Source organism: Cervus canadensis, chromosome 11 (assembly GCF_019320065.1).
Source record: "Cervus canadensis isolate Bull #8, Minnesota chromosome 11, ASM1932006v1, whole genome shotgun sequence".
In the NCBI taxonomy this organism is placed as follows: Eukaryota; Metazoa; Chordata; class Mammalia; order Artiodactyla; family Cervidae; genus Cervus; species Cervus canadensis.
In genome coordinates this window covers 3,858,918-3,876,279 of record NC_057396.1, presented here as the reverse complement: position 1 = coordinate 3,876,279, position 17,362 = coordinate 3,858,918, and the positions used below count along the sequence as shown (strand labels likewise).

The 17,362-nt window shown below is 37.4% G+C and overlaps 1 protein-coding gene across 3 annotated transcripts in view; it reads left to right on the top strand.

The window, feature by feature from the left end:
* Nucleotides 1–17,362, top strand: part of DYNC2H1 (dynein cytoplasmic 2 heavy chain 1) — a 388,761-nt gene that overhangs the window by 212,752 nt on the left and 158,647 nt on the right. For all 3 annotated transcript variants that reach the window (XM_043481063.1, XM_043481062.1, XM_043481064.1), the window contains 4 exons: nucleotides 1,679–1,729; nucleotides 2,505–2,582; nucleotides 4,562–4,693; nucleotides 6,040–6,112. In XM_043481063.1, the coding sequence (XP_043336998.1) occupies nucleotides 1,679–1,729; nucleotides 2,505–2,582; nucleotides 4,562–4,693; nucleotides 6,040–6,112 (334 nt within the window). The remainder of the gene's footprint in view (nucleotides 1–1,678; nucleotides 1,730–2,504; nucleotides 2,583–4,561; nucleotides 4,694–6,039; nucleotides 6,113–17,362) is intronic.

The window sequence follows — 17,362 nt, the reverse complement described above, 5'->3', positions numbered from 1 at the left end:
AGTTAGAAGTTTAGTGTATGATGCTGATTTCCAGTTTTACTCTCCTGTGGTTGAGCCAGATATTCTGAAGGATGATAAGGCAGGGAAAGAACTCTAAAATTTACCATCCTACCAAGATTTTTCTGAACACAAGTGTGCTTTTCCAGGACACCAGAAAAATCAGCCTTATTATTTTCCTCATCTAAGCACTGGGGCTGATAAATATAAAAATATGAAGCTATATGAGTATACCAGTACATTATTTATTATTTATATTGGCATGCTGAGAATCAGCATGTGAAACAAGAGTGGGTCGTTCTCAGAACCTCCTTCTTGAGTCTGAAGATTTATATTAATCTTTTAATGTATAATTTATCTTCTTTTGTTTAGTTTATGTCTTCATTTCTGGTCTGCCATGTAACCCACTCTCAGACTTGAAAGAAATGTCCTTTAAGATAGGGCTAAGTAATCCATCTCTGATCTACCTCTAATGTTAAAAAAATTCTTTATGGGTGATTTTCCTCATTATTCTGCCATTTTCATTAAAGTGGGCTTGCAGTAGCCAGAGTGGCAGGGAATAATATATGGACAGTGCACTTTGACCTAGTGACCTAGTCACCTTTAACTGTCTATGATCAGATTTTAACTATGTTCTGGGTTCCCCTCATTTGAATACGTGCCATTCCATATGACTGTTCTCTCTCTATTTCTTTCTAACTCCAAGTACTCTGGTTGACTTGTATAAATTTCTCCTAAGTTTAACTTGGCTACTTTTATTTATTCCATTTACTTTGATGCATTTCCCTCTTCCTGTATAATACTTTTCATCATGATCAATAAACTGTTGTATGAGACTTAATTTTCCCTAGTTTTCCCTCTTGAAGTGTAAATAAATTATCATTGGGAAAAGAGAACATTTTTCCTTGACTCACATAAAATAGTAGTAATAATTTGTATTTTATTTATTTGTGACTGTATAACTCCAATAGGAAGAGTGAGCAGAGGTAGGCAGTATGTTGCTTTGGTAGTTTTTCCATATTACACTCAAATTTTATTATGTTTATGCTGGCCAGTGTGTAACATAATATAGTAGTGCCCATAATTATCTGATCGGGTAACCCAGAGTGAAGACATAGGTTTTCAAAGAGCTCTAGATTCTGTAACACTTGCTCAATTTTGATTCCATGAGTTAATTAGGGAAAAAAAGAGTATCAATGGCCATCTTCTCCCTATACATTGGAAAAGATAAGTTAATAGTGGGACTTCCATCTATTTTTCCCAGTATATACAATTTTTAAACTTTTGATGCATCTTACTGCTTATATACTAGTAAAGGATAGCATGTAATAGGACAAATTAAAGATAATGACATGCTAATTATTTGAATAGACATTTTAATGTTTAGATGTTGAGACTTACAAGTGTTTAATATGGTTATATTTTTTTCTTGAAATTATTCTAATATATTTCATTTTAATGTTGGTATAGTACCAACATAATGTTTTATGTTGGTATGGTACATGAACTCACTATTATGATGTTAATATATTAGGAATTGGGAAGATAGGAAAGGAGTTTTTTTCCTCCATGTTTTTTTAGAAAGCTGAATTGTAAGCTGTCTTATGGGGAAATTTAAAAAGATTTGTTAAATGGTTAGGATATTTATCTTTTGTGTGTTTCTCATATTTTTATTAAATAGGAATGGGATACATTTACAGGTGTGGTTGTTGGAGACATGTTGCGGAAAGTTGTAAGTTAGAGTAATTAAAATTATTATTTTATTCTTAGGGAAAGTAATTCTGGTTTTGCCTTCATGAAATATAATTTGCTTCAGAGTAGTTTTAAGTTACTGTTGAAATTATATTTTAATTAGAGGAATATGTCTTTTCCTTTATTGCCCTAATATAAAATGGACTGATATATTTTTTTTGTCCTTGAGGACATATTTTTTTTGAGAATATTTAATTAAACATAAGAAATTAATATAGTTTCTTTTTTCAGTATATGTATTTTGGAACTCTAAGAAAATCAAATCTTGTAGTATAGCTAGGAAAATTTTCTTAAATAAGTGAAATTAAAAAGTACTTCACTTATCTTTTGAAACTTTATTCAAGTTAGAGTTTTTTTCCGGTAGTTTTCTCGACAGGTAATGGATAAAATTATTCTTCAAAGCATCCTATCCAAACTGTAATGCAAAACCTAGATTATGTTGGAAATGCAACATATAATCAAAAATAATACAGTTTTATGGTAATTTCATATTACATTTGAGTTTTTCTGAAGTTTTACAAAGGAATAAACATTATGAAAATGAATGTTACATTTTTCTAAATCATTATCTATACCTTATGTAGAATTTTACCATATTGATTTGTAAAATAGATACAAATAAAAATACATAGAGTGAGGTTCTTTTTACAAAACAAAATAGTGTTCATAAAATTAACTGGTCAATTTAAAAAAATTTTTTTAAAGTTTGAATTTTACCAAATGTACTAAGGGAAATAATTGCTCTTATTAAAAAGGACTCTCAACAAAGAATACGTGATCAACTTCCATCTTGGATAGATCAGGAAAGAAGCTGGGCAGTGGCAACATTAAAGGTATTCCATTCTTACTTTGGAGGATATTTAACTTTTTAATAGTTGCATTATATCTGTTTATATTTTTATGTTCTACTACTTCATGCTCAGTGTTGATATTTCTGTGAAAATGACGTAAAATCCATGGGTAAAAGAATATCCAAGAATTATTCTGATTGGCCCTGTAATGAATAATTAATTAATTGAATCTTTCATTCACTGTATAACATACTGAATCTCCACCCTGGTGAAGATTCTGTGCTATGTACCCATAGGGGATAGAAAGATAAGTAAATGATTGGAGAAGGAAATGGCAACCCACTCCAGTATTCTTGCCTGGAAAAATCCATGGACAGAGGAGCCTGGCGGGCTGCAGTCCATGGGATTACATGACTGAGCATGTGTGCACGACGGTGGAGGGAGACGGGTTGGTAGCAATAAACTGGTAGAACTAAAACAAAAAAAAAAAGAAAAGTAAATGAAATGTCCTCTAATATGATATGTGGACACCTTATTAATAGGGTAATTTAGGATCAGTAATAAAATATAATATGATACTTATGTTGAAAAGGTTTCAAAATCAAACTATTTCTTTCACTTCTGTTCACCTTTTATTATCTTTCACACTCAACTCTTCCCCTAGGGTAGGAAAGATTTTTTTTAAACAACTTTACTAGAATGCAAAAAATCAATAATTATAAAAAATAGTAAGAATTTGAAGGTATTTCTGGATTATTGGGCAGGACCTGTGAACTATTTCATGAGCTCCTAATGGAAATTAATATTAATCATATGGTACAGTTAAAACTGTTTGAGCAATTGATCTACTGAGAGGTTATCCTTGGGGAAAAATCTTAACTGTATTAACCTATAAAAGTATAGTTTTTTTTTCTTCACATACTAATTTCTTGTTAAGTAAAGAAATGCAAAACATTGAGGAAAGGCAGCTTTCCTCTTCAGAGAATGTTTATAATATATATATTAATGTTTTATTGTCATTTTAGTTTATTAAAACATTTTCAAATGAACTATTTAATTATCACACAAATCTTAAAAGGAAGATAGTATTAACTTTCTTTTTATGGATAAGAATTGAGAATCTATGCAGTGAATTGCTAAATGCTTGAACCTGAATTTTCACTTAAATTTCATACATATTTTTGAGGACTTGTTACGTGCCAGGCATCATATTAAATGCTTCAGATGTATTATCTTACTTTATTATCATGATAATGTATTCAGGAGGTCATAATTATGCCTGTTTTTGAGAAGGCTGAGGTGTAGACAAGTTAAATAATTTACCCAAGATCAAGTAACTGGGAAGTTTTGAAACTGTGATTTTAATTTGAGCATTCTGTTACCACAGTCCATGCCTTTGTTATAGGTTTTCCAAATATAGTGGGTTTTTCCCCACTCCTTTTTCCCCTCTCTTCTTTCCCCTCCCCACCTTCTTATGTTTGAGGTATTACACAGAATTTAAATATGGATCTTCTCATTAGATATTTTGAATATTGCTATCCATTTCACAGCTGAAGTAGCTAAGGCATAAAATGATATAGTCACTTATGGTCACTTAGAAAATAAAGAGTTGAAGTTGTAACTAGGCATATTTTTACACTCTAACATGGAACTCTATTTGTGGCAGTGTTTAAGATTTGTACTTGGTTTTAGTGAAAGTATTCTTTTCTCCACAAGGTGGAGATAGGTACACATGTTTTTACATAGAGAAAAGATTTGTTAATGTACAAGAATTGATGTCGTATTACTTTAGAAATAGTTGCTTTTAATTCTGGATTAGATATATGCACCATACTATTTCTGACTTAGATATGATTGAATAAGCCAACATCATTTAGAAAATATAATATCTATCAGGAATTTCCACTTACTATTTTTAGTATGCATATATGTGCATGTATTTATTATGTATGTCTGTATGTCTGTATTTATATTTGTTTGTTGCTCACTATTTTTATTTTTTATTTATTTTTATTTTTTAGATTGCTCTTCCCAGTCTTTATCAGACCCTGTGCTTTGAAGATGTAGCTTTGTGGCGTACCTATTATCATAATTCAATGTGTGAGCAAGAGTTTCCATCTATTCTTATAAAGAAAGTTTCTTTATTTCAGCAGGTAAATTATCTAAATGCATAAAAGTATGAAATGTTTCTCTTGTTGTTCAGAAGCCATTGAAATAAAAGCTTTGCCCACAGGGTGTCACTTAACCTTGGGGCATCCATGGGAAAGGTTTCTCTGGTCTTGCCACCTTATCCAGACAGGGAAGTCCCGGGCAGTGTTTCTGGGCAGCGTGTCTCCCACCAAGCTTTTATTACTCCCCCTGCCTCCGACCCGAGGGGGATCTTGGAATAGAGTATCCGTATAGAGAGTTTAAGGTATTTATTGTTCAGGTTCTTCACACATTTCCCAGGGTTCTAAGGAGAAGAAAGACCTTATGCTGAGGAACAGGGAGCTTGTACCCTGTTGGCTAGACCAAATCTTGGCGTTGGAGAGGACGTGGGAGTTGATGCTCCAGGAGATGACCCTTCCGTTTATGTGTGCACACATCTTCAGTGCTGACTCATGTCCAACTCTTTGCGACCCCATGGATGGCAGCCCGCCAGTCTCTTCTGTTTATGGGTTTCTCCAGGCAAGAATACCCTAGTAGGTTGCAATTTCCTTCTCCCAGAGATCTTCGGACCAGGGATCAAACCCGCATCTCCTGCATCACCTGCATCAGCAGGCGGGTTCTTTATTATCACTCTGCCCTTTCTCTTCACCGTGCTGCTGGTTGTGGTTCTGTCCCCTTTGTCTTCTCCTTTTGAAGTTCTGTTTCTTCAGGTGTGTTTAAGAAAAAGACAAAAAATAAAAACTTCTTTTGAAAACTTAAGCATCTAGAACTAGATAGATGTGATTCAGCATAAAATTGGTGATTTGAAAAATTTAGGAGTTTTATGTCTCTGCACTGCTCTCACCTGGAATGCCTCAGCTACAGACTCTAATTTTCACTTGTCATTGGGCCCTTTGTTAGCTTCTGAAGACAGCTAGCACCGTGACCAGTGCATGCTGATGTTTACCTTTGATAATAGATCTGAGGGCTTCCCGGGTGGCTGAGTGATAAGGAACCTGCCTGCCAAGCAGAAGATGCGGTTTCGATTCCTGCGCTGGGAAGATCCCCTGGAGAAGGAAATGGCACTCTAGTATTCTTGCCTGAGAATTCAATAAACAGAGGAGCCTGGCGGGCTACAGTCCAAGAGGCAGCAAGAGTTGGACACGACTTAGAGACTAAATAGCAGCAATAGATCTGATGGATTTTAGTAATATTTTGGCTATTAAAGAAATGTATTTTTGTATACCTATTATGACAGTTTTTGGCATAGGAAATATTGTGGTAAGCATTTTTTAAATTAATTAGCATCATTGTTCAGTTACAGTTGTTGTGGGAACTTTATTATTTAAAATACTCTGCACTTTATTTTAAGGTTCTTGTGGTACAGGCTCTCAGACCAGACAGACTACAAAGTGCCATGGCCCTATTTGCATGTAAAACTCTGGGTAAGTACACTTCTTCTCTAGACCTAGACCACTGACCTGAATTATTATTTTTTTAATTAATCTTTATTGGAGTATAGTTGATATACCATGTTGCATTAGTTTCTGCTATAAAGTAAAGTAAACCAGTTATACATATATCTACTTTTTAAAAATTGTTTTCCTGTATAGGTCATTGCAGAGTGCTGAGTAGTTTTCATTTCTCTACAGTAGGTTTTATTAGTCATCTGTTTTATATGTGTAGTGGGTATATGGGCTTCCCACGTGACACTAGTGGTAAATGACCTACCTGCCAATGCGGGAGATGCAAGAGACACTGGTTTGACCCCTTGGTTGGGAAGACCCACTGGAGGAGAAAGTGGCAAGCTCCTCCAGTATCCTTGCCTGGAAAATTCCATGGACAGACGAGCCTGGTGGACTATAGTTCATGGGACTGTGAAGAGTCAGACATAATGGGAAAACATGCCCAATGTATGTGTCAACCCCAATCTCCCAATTTATTCCCCCTTTCCTCCTTTGTGACCATAATTTTGTTTTTCTACACCTGTGGCTCTATTTCTGCTCTGTAAATAAGTAGATTTAAACCATTTTTTTGATTCCAAATATAAGTGACACCATATAGCATTTATCTTTCTCTGTCTGACTTCACTCAGTATGATAATCTCGAGGCTCATCCATGTTGTTGCAAATTGCATTATTTCATTTTTGTATGACTAAGTAATTATATATATGTACCACCTCTTCTTTATCCATTCTTCTCTTGCTCCACATTTAGCTTGCTTTCATGTCCTGGCTGTCGTAAATAGTGCTGCAGTGAACACTGGGGTGCATGTATCTTTTTGAATTTTTTTTTCTGGGCACATGCCCAGCAGTGGGATTGTTGGATCTTACTGTGGCCCTGTTCAGTTTTTTAAGGTATCTCCATACTGTTCTCCGTAGTGGCTGTATCAATTTACACTCCCACCAAAAGTGTAGGAGGATTCCCTGTTCTCCACACTCTCCCCAGCATTTATGGTTTGTAGATTTTTTGATAATGGCCATTCCGACTGGTGTGAGGTGATACCTCATGTAGTTTTGATTTGCATTTCTCTGATAATTAGTGATGCTGAGCATCTTTTGTATGATTCTTGGACATCTGTATGTTTTCTTTGGGGCAGAGGCCCTAAATTATTTGTTTTTAATTTACATTTTATTTTATGCTGACCTTAGTTTAGAAAGATTATGCACTTTCCCCCTGTATCCTATTTGTCTTACAACTCTACTTGGTTTAAAGAAATATTTGTTTGTGTTGGATATGACCATAATTAATTTTGCGTTAAATTTGATGCATAATTGGCATCCTATACTTAGTTAGGATGTTTGAACTTTTAAAAGTTCTTTTCTTATGAAAACACTAGAGTTTTAGACATTCATCTATGATAGAATTTCAAAGCAGGCCATCAGATGTTTGATTTAGATAAAATTAAGTATACAGATTCCATGTGTATGTGCTAAGTCACTTCAGTCGTATCTGACTCTTTGAGACCACATGAACTGTAGCCCGCCAGGGTCCTCTATCCATGGGATTTCCCAGGCAAGAATGCTGGAGAGGGTTGTCGTTTCCTCCTCCAGAGGATCTTTCTGACCCAGAGATGGAACCCACATCTCCTGCAGCTCCTGCGTTGGCAGGAGCGTTCTTTACCACTAGCACTACCTGAGAAGTCCCAGAGTCCTAGATAATAAAGCCTTCAAAATGAGTTATTTTTGCTGTAAAACAAAAATAGTTTGTATATCTTTAGTTGTAAACATCTGTGCAATATGTATTTGTTAAGCCTTTTAATTAGTCTTAAAGGAAGCATTTAAAGTTATCACTCATTTGAAAATAGCATACCATATTAACATTTGTACTAGAAAAGTTTGGAAAAACTGTGTCAAGGAGAATATGAAAAGAATTTTACTTGAAGCTCACAGTCATCCAAGGATAATGGATTTTTGTTATTCTAAACCACAGGAGGTTTTAGATTTATGTTGGAAATATGTTGGCACAATTAAAATAGTATGCTGACAATTTTTTCTAGAAATTCTTCATTTATATTTACTTTTTCCAAATAATTTATATGAAATATTATATATAAACTGTGTTTAATCAAAGCTTATGTATATTTCAATCAAGTAAACCTAACATATGCATGTTTTCTCTATATTTGAATTTCTCATATAAATAAGCTAGCACAGTGTTTTATGAAATTGAAAAATATACTGGGCCTTCCATGCTTATCACTGAAAAACTTCACAGTACCAAATAATCATTCTGTTTTTAATATGTAAAACTATTATATTCAGATATATCAGGGTATTATTTTGAAAAATTATCTCTTCACTCAAAGGATTAATTTTGCCCTAGTGAACTCATTCTTTCATTAAACATGAATGTTTATAACAATAATAATTATGGCTAATATTTTAATAGCTCTTACTATATGCCAGGTATTAGTCTTAAGTGCTGTATAACTTAATCCTCACAGCAACCATATGAGAGGCTATTTTTATATCCATTTAAAAATGAGGAAACAAGATCACACAACTAAATGACAGAATTCAAACCCAGTTCCAAAGTCTGTGCTCTTTAAGTACTGAAGGACTCAAAATTTATACTCAGTTTAGAGAGATGTTCTTGGCAGATGCTAACATAAAAAGTCTACCTCACCCTTGGATGAGGTTTTTCCATATGCACCTCCATTTCCACTCTTCCCCGTGTCAGTTTTCCAGGGCTGCCCTCAGAACCACAGGCGGGGTGGATTAAAACAACAGACATGTGTGGTGGAAGTTAGAAGTCTAAAATCAAGACTTTGGCAAGGCCACGTTCCCTCTGAAGCCTGTAGAGGATCCTTCCTTGCCTCTTCACAGATCCTGGTGGTTTGCTTGCAATCTTCCGTGTTCCTTGGCGTGTAAGGGTATATCATTTGAGTATTTGTCTTCTTTATCACTTGACATTTGCCCTGTGTGTTTCAGAATTCACACAGCTGTCTTCCTGTAGGGAAAGCAGTTGTATTTAATTGGGAGTTCACTTTAGTCCAGTCTGAACTCATCTGAAGTTAACTAACTATATCTACAATGACCCTGTTTCCAATCAGGTCATCTTCTGGGGTCCTGAGGTTACACCTTCAGCATGTCACTTTTGGGGGGCTACATTTCAGCCCATTATGCTTACTAACCCAATGTTTCACCTAATGGCTATTTTCTGTTTTGGCAAGATGTCCTTTATCCCTGTGGGTATACTTGCACACATGTTCACACATATGCACACAAAATATTTTTGAGGCTCCATTTAGAATGGTCACTTGTCTGGTTAGTGAAGAGTATGTCAAAATATGTCTATGGATATACTTCTTGCTTTCCTTTTGTTTATCATGGAGAGAAAATATCCCTATTTATGCATCCCTGTTGAATGTTTATTTGCTAGGTAATTTTTACTCATGTCTGATAGAGTGTTTATCCACCTAACTCTTGGTTAGAAAAAAGTAGGGGTGGTTCTGGGCCAGTTGGTTTCATGGACTCAGATAACAGTGGAGGTTTCCTTCCTAGGTTCCAGCCTTGTAGTTTCTCTCTGCACTTCTCTACCCGCTTCTCTCTCTCCCCATCTTTGTCTCTTCCTTTTTCTTAGGCTCTCTGATTCCTGTTTATGTGTTGCCCTTAGTCTCATGGTTCATATATATGCTGAAGGATAAGGCTACTGATACCCTAGCATGTAGTTTAAAGCTTGTAGTGAAAGAAAACTTTCTCTACAAATTTTATTGTAAAAAACTCTACAGAAGGACTCTGATTTGCTTGCCTGGGTAACATATTCACTTCTGCAGCTAATTGCACCAGTAATATCTGAAACAGGATTTTTCTCCAAAGAAGTCACAGGTAGAGTGGGGCTGTACTCAGAAATGAGAGGAAGGGTTGCAGGTACAAAACAATAGGTACCCATCATAGTCAAATTACATATGATCTGTTGTAGCTGATTTTCATATTTAAGTAATAGTTGAGCCATTAAAGTACATTTTGAGAATCTGGCTCCTGTAAGAGTTATAAATCAGTTCAGTTTAGTTCAGTCACTCAGTCATGTTCGACTCATTGCAACCCCATGAACTGCAGCACACCAGGCCTCCCTGTCCATCACCAACTCCCGGAGCCTACTCAAACTCATGTCCATTGAGTCAGTGATGCCATCCAGCCATCTCATCCTCTGTCATCCCCTTCTCCTCCTGCCTTCAGTCTTTCCCAGCATCAGGGTCTTTTCAAATGAGTCAACTCTTCGCATGAGGTGGCCAAAGTATTGGAGTTTCAGCTTCAGCATCAGTCCTTCCAATGAACATTCAGGACTGATCTCCTTTAGGATGGACTGGTTGGATCTCCTTGCAGTCCAAGGGACTCTCAAGAGTCTCCTCCAACACCACAGTTCAAAAGCATCAATTCTTCAGTGCTCAGCTTTCTTTATGGTCCAACTCTCACATCCACACATGACCACTGGAAAAACCATAGCTTTGACTAGACAAACCTTTTTTGGCAATGTAATGTCTCTGCTTTTGAATATGCTGTCTAGGTTGGTCATAGCATTTCTTCCAAGGAGCAAGTGTCTTTTAGTTTCATGGCTGCAATCACCATCTGCAGTGATTTTGGAGCCCAACAACATAAAGTCTCTTACTGTTTCCATTGTTTCCCCATCTATTTGTCATGAAGTGATGCCTTGATCTTAGTTGTCCTGTCTACTTGCTGTTTTTTTTTCTTTCTTTTTAAATGATTGTCTCCTCTGTATCATTCAAATGTTAACATTTTCAGAGAGGCTTTTCTGCGTCATCTAATCAGTACCAACACATCTACCTGCTTTAATTCTTTACCCACTTCATAACACTAACTAGCATATTTCTTGCTCATTTATGCACTTTCTGTATGTTTGTATAAGTGAAATGCAAGTAAAATGAGGCAATTGCAGAAAGGTTCTCAGTAGACTCTTCTTTCCTCACCCGTTTAGTCATTGAAAATATCCTCTTTGTGCCACAAGGCACGTGACCTTTCTCACTGAGTCTGTCATTTGACCCCCTGTCTATCCTCCGGAGTACTTCTGTATTGTACTATGCCATCTCTAGGTTAAATGATATTTAAGTTTTAATGACGTTAATTGAAAAACCTCATAATATTCACATATTCAAATTCTTTGAAAGTTTAATATACTTCTAAAGTTATACTCTATTTCTAAGCAAAAGTTATATATACTGGTGTATGGCTGGGTGACTATTTGGTCAAGTGGTTTTATTAATGCAGTTTTTATATAAAATGGGGCACTTTATTTCATGAATAAGTTTTAAAAGTTCATACTGCTGGAAAATGACAAGCACTTATCTTTTTAATCAAATTTTAGAGGTTTGATTTCAAGTGTAATTTCTCGAGCATCATTCATATGGAAAAATTTTTATTAAGTTTTAGCAATCCTCTTTATAATCTATAAACTTTAAAATAGTAACTTATAAAGATGCACTTATGAAAGTAGTTTTGCTTTGAGGATTTAAGTTAGCAGAGCAATCCTTAAAACTTCAGGCATGCTGCTTTAATGTAGGGCCTCCCAGCTTCAATATAATCCTGCAGACCAAGCCTTGTATACTAGCACAGTCTACTGCATTACTTTTTAAAAATAGCAGTTGCCAGATGCAGATATTCTAACTTCTGTAATTCTGATTTATTAACTATTCTGAGTACAACACCATGCTGTCTGTATTAAGGTATTAAAGAGATGTGTTCACAGATGATGCAAAAGTTTTTTCATCAAAACTTCTTTTTGGGCCTTGAAACTTTCCCTAGTTTTACACTCCTCTACTCTTATTCACTGGCATTAGGAAATATTTGTTCATTTCTATTGCTGCGGTAACAAAGTTACCACAAGTTGGCAGCTTAGAACAATCCCCGTCTGTTATCTCCTGGTTGTGTGGGTCAGAAGTCTGGTAGGCGCTCCTGGTTTCTCTGATCCAAGTCGCACAGGGTTAAATCCAGGTGTTGGTCACTTGGACTCTTACTGGGAAGTTCTGGTAAGAATCCATTTCCAAACTCATTCAGCTGGATTTGCCCCATGCAGTTGGAGAGTCAGGGTTGTTCCTGTCATTTGGAGGTTGTAGAAGCCTGTCTCAGGTTTTAGAAGCTTCTTGCATTCTTTGATTGGCTCTGTGCCCCTCCTTCCTTCTTCATGGCCAGCAGTGGAGACCGATTTACCCTCCGCTTCACCTCTCTGACCGCTCCTCTTCCTCATCTTCCAGCTCCTCCTTCAGGCCGCATCTCTCTGACTTTCAGCTGGAGAAAGTTTTCTGCTTTCCAAGGCTTAAATGATTAAATTGGCAGCCTTGGCTAATCCAGGATAATCTTATTTTAAGATCAATAACCTTAGTTACATCTGCAAAATCCTTTGACAGGAATACCTAGGTTAGTGTTTGATTGAACAACTGAGGGTAGAATCTTGAATATTTTTGGAATTTTGCTGCCACAAAATGTTTGACATTTTTTGTTTGTTTCCTGGCTTGAGTGTTATTCCATTTCTAGAAATTGTCTTCCCGTTTAATTGGTTGATGTGTATTAGGTTAGATAGTGGTGGTTGATTTTCCTTCTTTTTATTGATATTTATGTTACATTTTTCAGTTGTCTTTTCTCTCTATTAAAGGAAGAGTAATTTTCTTGTCTTTTAGGGAGAATGAGATGAATGAGAAAGAGTGAATCAGTTATACTTACTACTTAAAATAGTTTGATATTAATTTGCTGCTTTCTTTAGTTTCTTTACTCTTTACATACTTTACTCTTTTCTTTACCTGTACCTGAAAATTACAGGAGTAATATTCTTTCCTTTTTAAATTACAAATTATTTATTTTTAAATTTCTTAATATTTTATCTCAGTAAATAAAATACAATGAAGGTTAAAGTGATTTCTTTGGCTTACTATTAGTTCCTTTTTTCTTTTGGAAGAATTTGTATATTTTAACTGTCAAGGTCAAAATATAAGAGCCCAATGATTTACAAGTAGTTCTACACTATGAAAATTGACAATGCAGTGAACATTTTTGGCTCTTTACCATTACTGAATAGTTTTGAATGATTGACACTGACAGTTCAAATGCTATCATGAGTCAAAATTAATTGGGTTATTAAAACCCAGTTAATAAAACTAGGTTCATATGAAATGCCATGTGGTTTTTACTGGAGTTTTGTGAGTGGAATGGCTAACATGCAATTCCCAGTAATGAGTGTCACCTGTGTTATCTTAAATGGTAAAATATTTCTCATGAGTTTTTTCTCTAATTTAAAATGTTCCAGTTTTTTGACAGTTCATTGTATAAAATGAATTAATGCACATATATTTATCCTTAACATTAGAAATAATAATTTCATTTATACTTGGCTCCAGATTCAAAATGGTGAGAAAAACAGATATAATTCCTGCCTCATGGAGTTTAAAGTCTGTATTTGTTAAATAAAGAAATGATATGAGAACTATTTTCACTTTTTAAAGATAATTTCTGTATTTCATGTATTTTCCAAATAAAACACATGTTTAGTCAGTATGGGCATTCGTGCATGCATGCTCTATCACTTCAGTCGTGTCTGACTCTTTGCCACCCCATGGACTGTAGCCCGCCAGGCGCCTCTGTCCATGGGATTCTCCAGGCAAGAACACTGGAGTGGGTTGCCATGCCTGCCTCCAGAGGATCTTCCCGACCCAGGGATCGAACTCTTGTCTCTTAGGTCTACCTGCACTGGCAGGCATTTTCTTTACCCCTAGCGCCACCTGGGGAGCCCCACTACAGGCATACCTTGTTTTATTGCACTTTGGCTTCCCAGGTGGCGCTACTGTTAAAGAACCCACCTGCCCATTCAGGAGATGTCAGAAACTTGGGTTCGATCCCTGGGCAGGAAAGAGCCCCTGAAGGAGGGCGTGGCAACCTGCTCCAGTATTCTTCCCTGGAGAACCCCATGGACGGGAGGAGTCTGGTGGGCTACAGTCCGTAGAGTCACAAAGAGTCAGACACGACTGGAGCCACTGAGCGTGCCTGCATGCAAATACTATAGTTTTTACAAATTGAAGGTTGTGGCAGTCTTGTGTCAAGCAAGTTTTTCGGCACCATTTTTCAAACAACTTTTGTTCAACTTGTGTCTTTGTGTTCCACTTTAGTAACTCTCACAGTATTTCAAGCTTCATTATTATTTGTTATATTAATCTGTGGTCAGTGATTTTTGCTGTTAGTCTTGTAATTATTTTTGAGGTGCCGAATAACACTCACATGAGCTGTTGAACTTGAGTAATAACTGTCATGTGTGTTCTGACTGCTCTGATGCCCGGCTCTCTTCTGATGTTTCCTCCTCTCCTCAGGCCTCCCTGTTTCCTGAGACAACAAATTTAAATTAGTTCAGTTAATAACACTAAAACGGCCTCAAGGCAAAGGGTCACACGTCTCTCATTAAGCTTAGTGAGGAAGTCATGTCCAAAGCTGAGACAGACTGAAAGCTAGGCTTCGTGTGCCAAATGGTTAGCCAAGTTGTGGTTACAGAAGAACAGGTCTTGAAGGAAACTAAAAGTGCTCCTCCAGCTCACAGACTTGAGAGCGAGCTCATGGCTGCTGGAGGAAAGGGCTGTCAGGGACTGTGGTATCACCGTGTGCAGACTGCTTTGTGTATAAGATGAGTAACCAGCAAGGACCTACTGCATAGCACATGCAGCTCTGCGCAGTGTCGCGTGGCGGACCGGATGGCGTGGGGGTTGGGGGAGAAAGGATGGTGTGTGTGTGTGTGACTGAGTCCCCTCGCTGTTCACTGGAAACTGTCACAGTACGGCTAATCAGCAATACCCCAATACCAAGGAAAATGTTTTGTAAAAAGTGCTATTCCAGTGAACACGTGGTTGATAAGAAAGTGAGACAGTCTTCTTATTGATATGGAGGGAGTTTTAAAGGTCTGTATGGACCAGATCAGCCACGACATTCTCTTTAGCTGAAACCTAAACAGGAGAAGGCTTCCCTGCTGGCTCACGAGTCAGGTGCCCATCTGCAGGTGCAGGAGACTTGAGTTCAGTCTCTGGGTCGGGAAGATCCCCTGGAGAAGGAAAGGCAGCCTACTCCAGTATTCCTGTCTGGGAAATCCCAAGCACAGAGGAAGGAGCCTGGCCAACTGTAGTCCATGGGGTCACAACGAGTCACACACAACTTAGTGACTAAGCAGCAATAATCTGAAGAGACACCCCAACTCTCTTCAATTCTGTGAAGGCTGAGAGAGAGGAGGATGCTGCAGGAGAGCAGTGTGAAGCTAGCAGAGAACGGTTAATGAACTTTAAGGAAAGAGGCTAACCTTAGAACATAAATGTGCAGAGTACAGCAGCAAATGCTGATTTAGAAGCTGCAGTAAATCACCCACCTGGATGCAGAGTCTTGTAATTAGTTCAAAGAACAACAAAGAGAGATAAGAAAGCCTTCCTCAATGATCAATGCAAAGAAATAGAGGAAGACAATAGAATGGGAAAGACCAGAGATCACTTCAAGAAAGTTAGACATACCAAGGGAATTTTCAGGCAAAGATGGGCACAATAAAGGACACAAACAGTATGGACCTAACAGAAGCAGAAGATATTAAGGAGAGGTGGCAAGAATACGCAGAAGAACTATCCATAAAAGATCTTGATGACCCAGATAACCACAGTGGTCTGATCAGTCACCTAAAGCCAGACATCCTGGTATGCAAGGTCAAGTGGGCAAAGCTAGTGGAGGTGATAGAATTCCAGCTGAGCTATTTCAAATCCTAAAAGATGATGCTGTGAAAGTGCTGCACTCAATATGCCAGCAAATTTGGAAAACTCAGCAGTGGCCACAGGACTGGAAAAGGTCAATTTTCATTCTAATCCCAAAGAAAGGCAATGCGAAAGAATGTTCAAACTACCGCACAATTGCACTCATCTCACACGCTAGCAAAGTAATGCTCAAAATTCTCCAAGTCAGGCTTCAACAGTATGTTAACCGAGAACTTCCAGATATTCAAGCTGGATTTAGAAAAGGCAGAGGAACCAGAGATCAGATTGCCAACATCCGTTGGTATAGAAAAAGCAAGAGAAATCCAGACAAACATCTGCTTCTGCTTATTGACTACACTAAAGCCTTTGACTGTGTGGATCACAACAAACTATGGAAAATTCTTAAAGAGATGGGGATACAGACCACTTTACCTGCCTCCTGAGAAATCTTTATGCAATTTAAGAAGCAATAGTTAAAGCCAGACATGGAACAATGGACTGATTCCAAATTGGTGAAGGAGCACATCAAGGCTGTATACTGTCACCCTGCTTGTTGAACTTATATGTAGAGCACATCATGTGAAATGTGGGCTGGATGAAGATTGCTGGGAGAAATATCAATAACCTCAGATATGCAGATGACACCACCCTTATGGCAGAAAGTGAAGAAGAACTGAAGAGACCCTTGATGAAAGTGAAAGAGGAGAGTGAAAAAGCTGACTTAAAACTCAACATTCAAAAGATGTATCATGGCATCTGGTCCCATGACTTCATGGCAAATAGATGGAGAAATAATGGAAACAGTGAGAGACTATATTTTCTTGTGCTCCAAAAAACTGTAGATGGTGACTGCAGCCATGAAATTAAAAAATACTCTTCCTCCTTGGGAAAAAAGCTATGACCAACCTAGACAGCATGTTAAAAAGCAGAGACATTACTTAGCCAACAAAGGTCCGTCTAATCAAAGCTGTGGTTTTTCCAGTAGTCATGTATGGATGTGAGAGTTGGACTATAGAGAAAGCTGAGCACCAAAGAATTGATGCTTTTGAACTGTAGTGTTAGAGAAGACTCTTGAGAGTCCCTTGGACTGCAAGGAGATCCAACCAGTCCATCCTAAAGGAAATCAGTCCTGAATGTTCATTGGAAGGACTGATGCTGAAGTTCAAGCTCCAGTACTTTGGGCACCTGATGCAAAGAACTGATTCATGGAAAAGACCCTGATGCTGGGAAAGGTTGAAGGCAGGAGGAGAAGGGAAAGACAGAAGATAAGATGGTTGAATGGCATTACCTACTGAATGGACGTGAGACTGAGTAAACTCTGGGAGTTGGTGATGGACAGGGAGGCCTGGCGTGCTGCAGTCCATGGGGTTTCAAAGAGTCAGACGTGGCTGAGTGACTGAACTGAACTGACTGAATTAATTTATTTTGGCTGCATTGGGTCCTCACTGTTGTGTGAGGGCTTTATCTATTGCAGTGA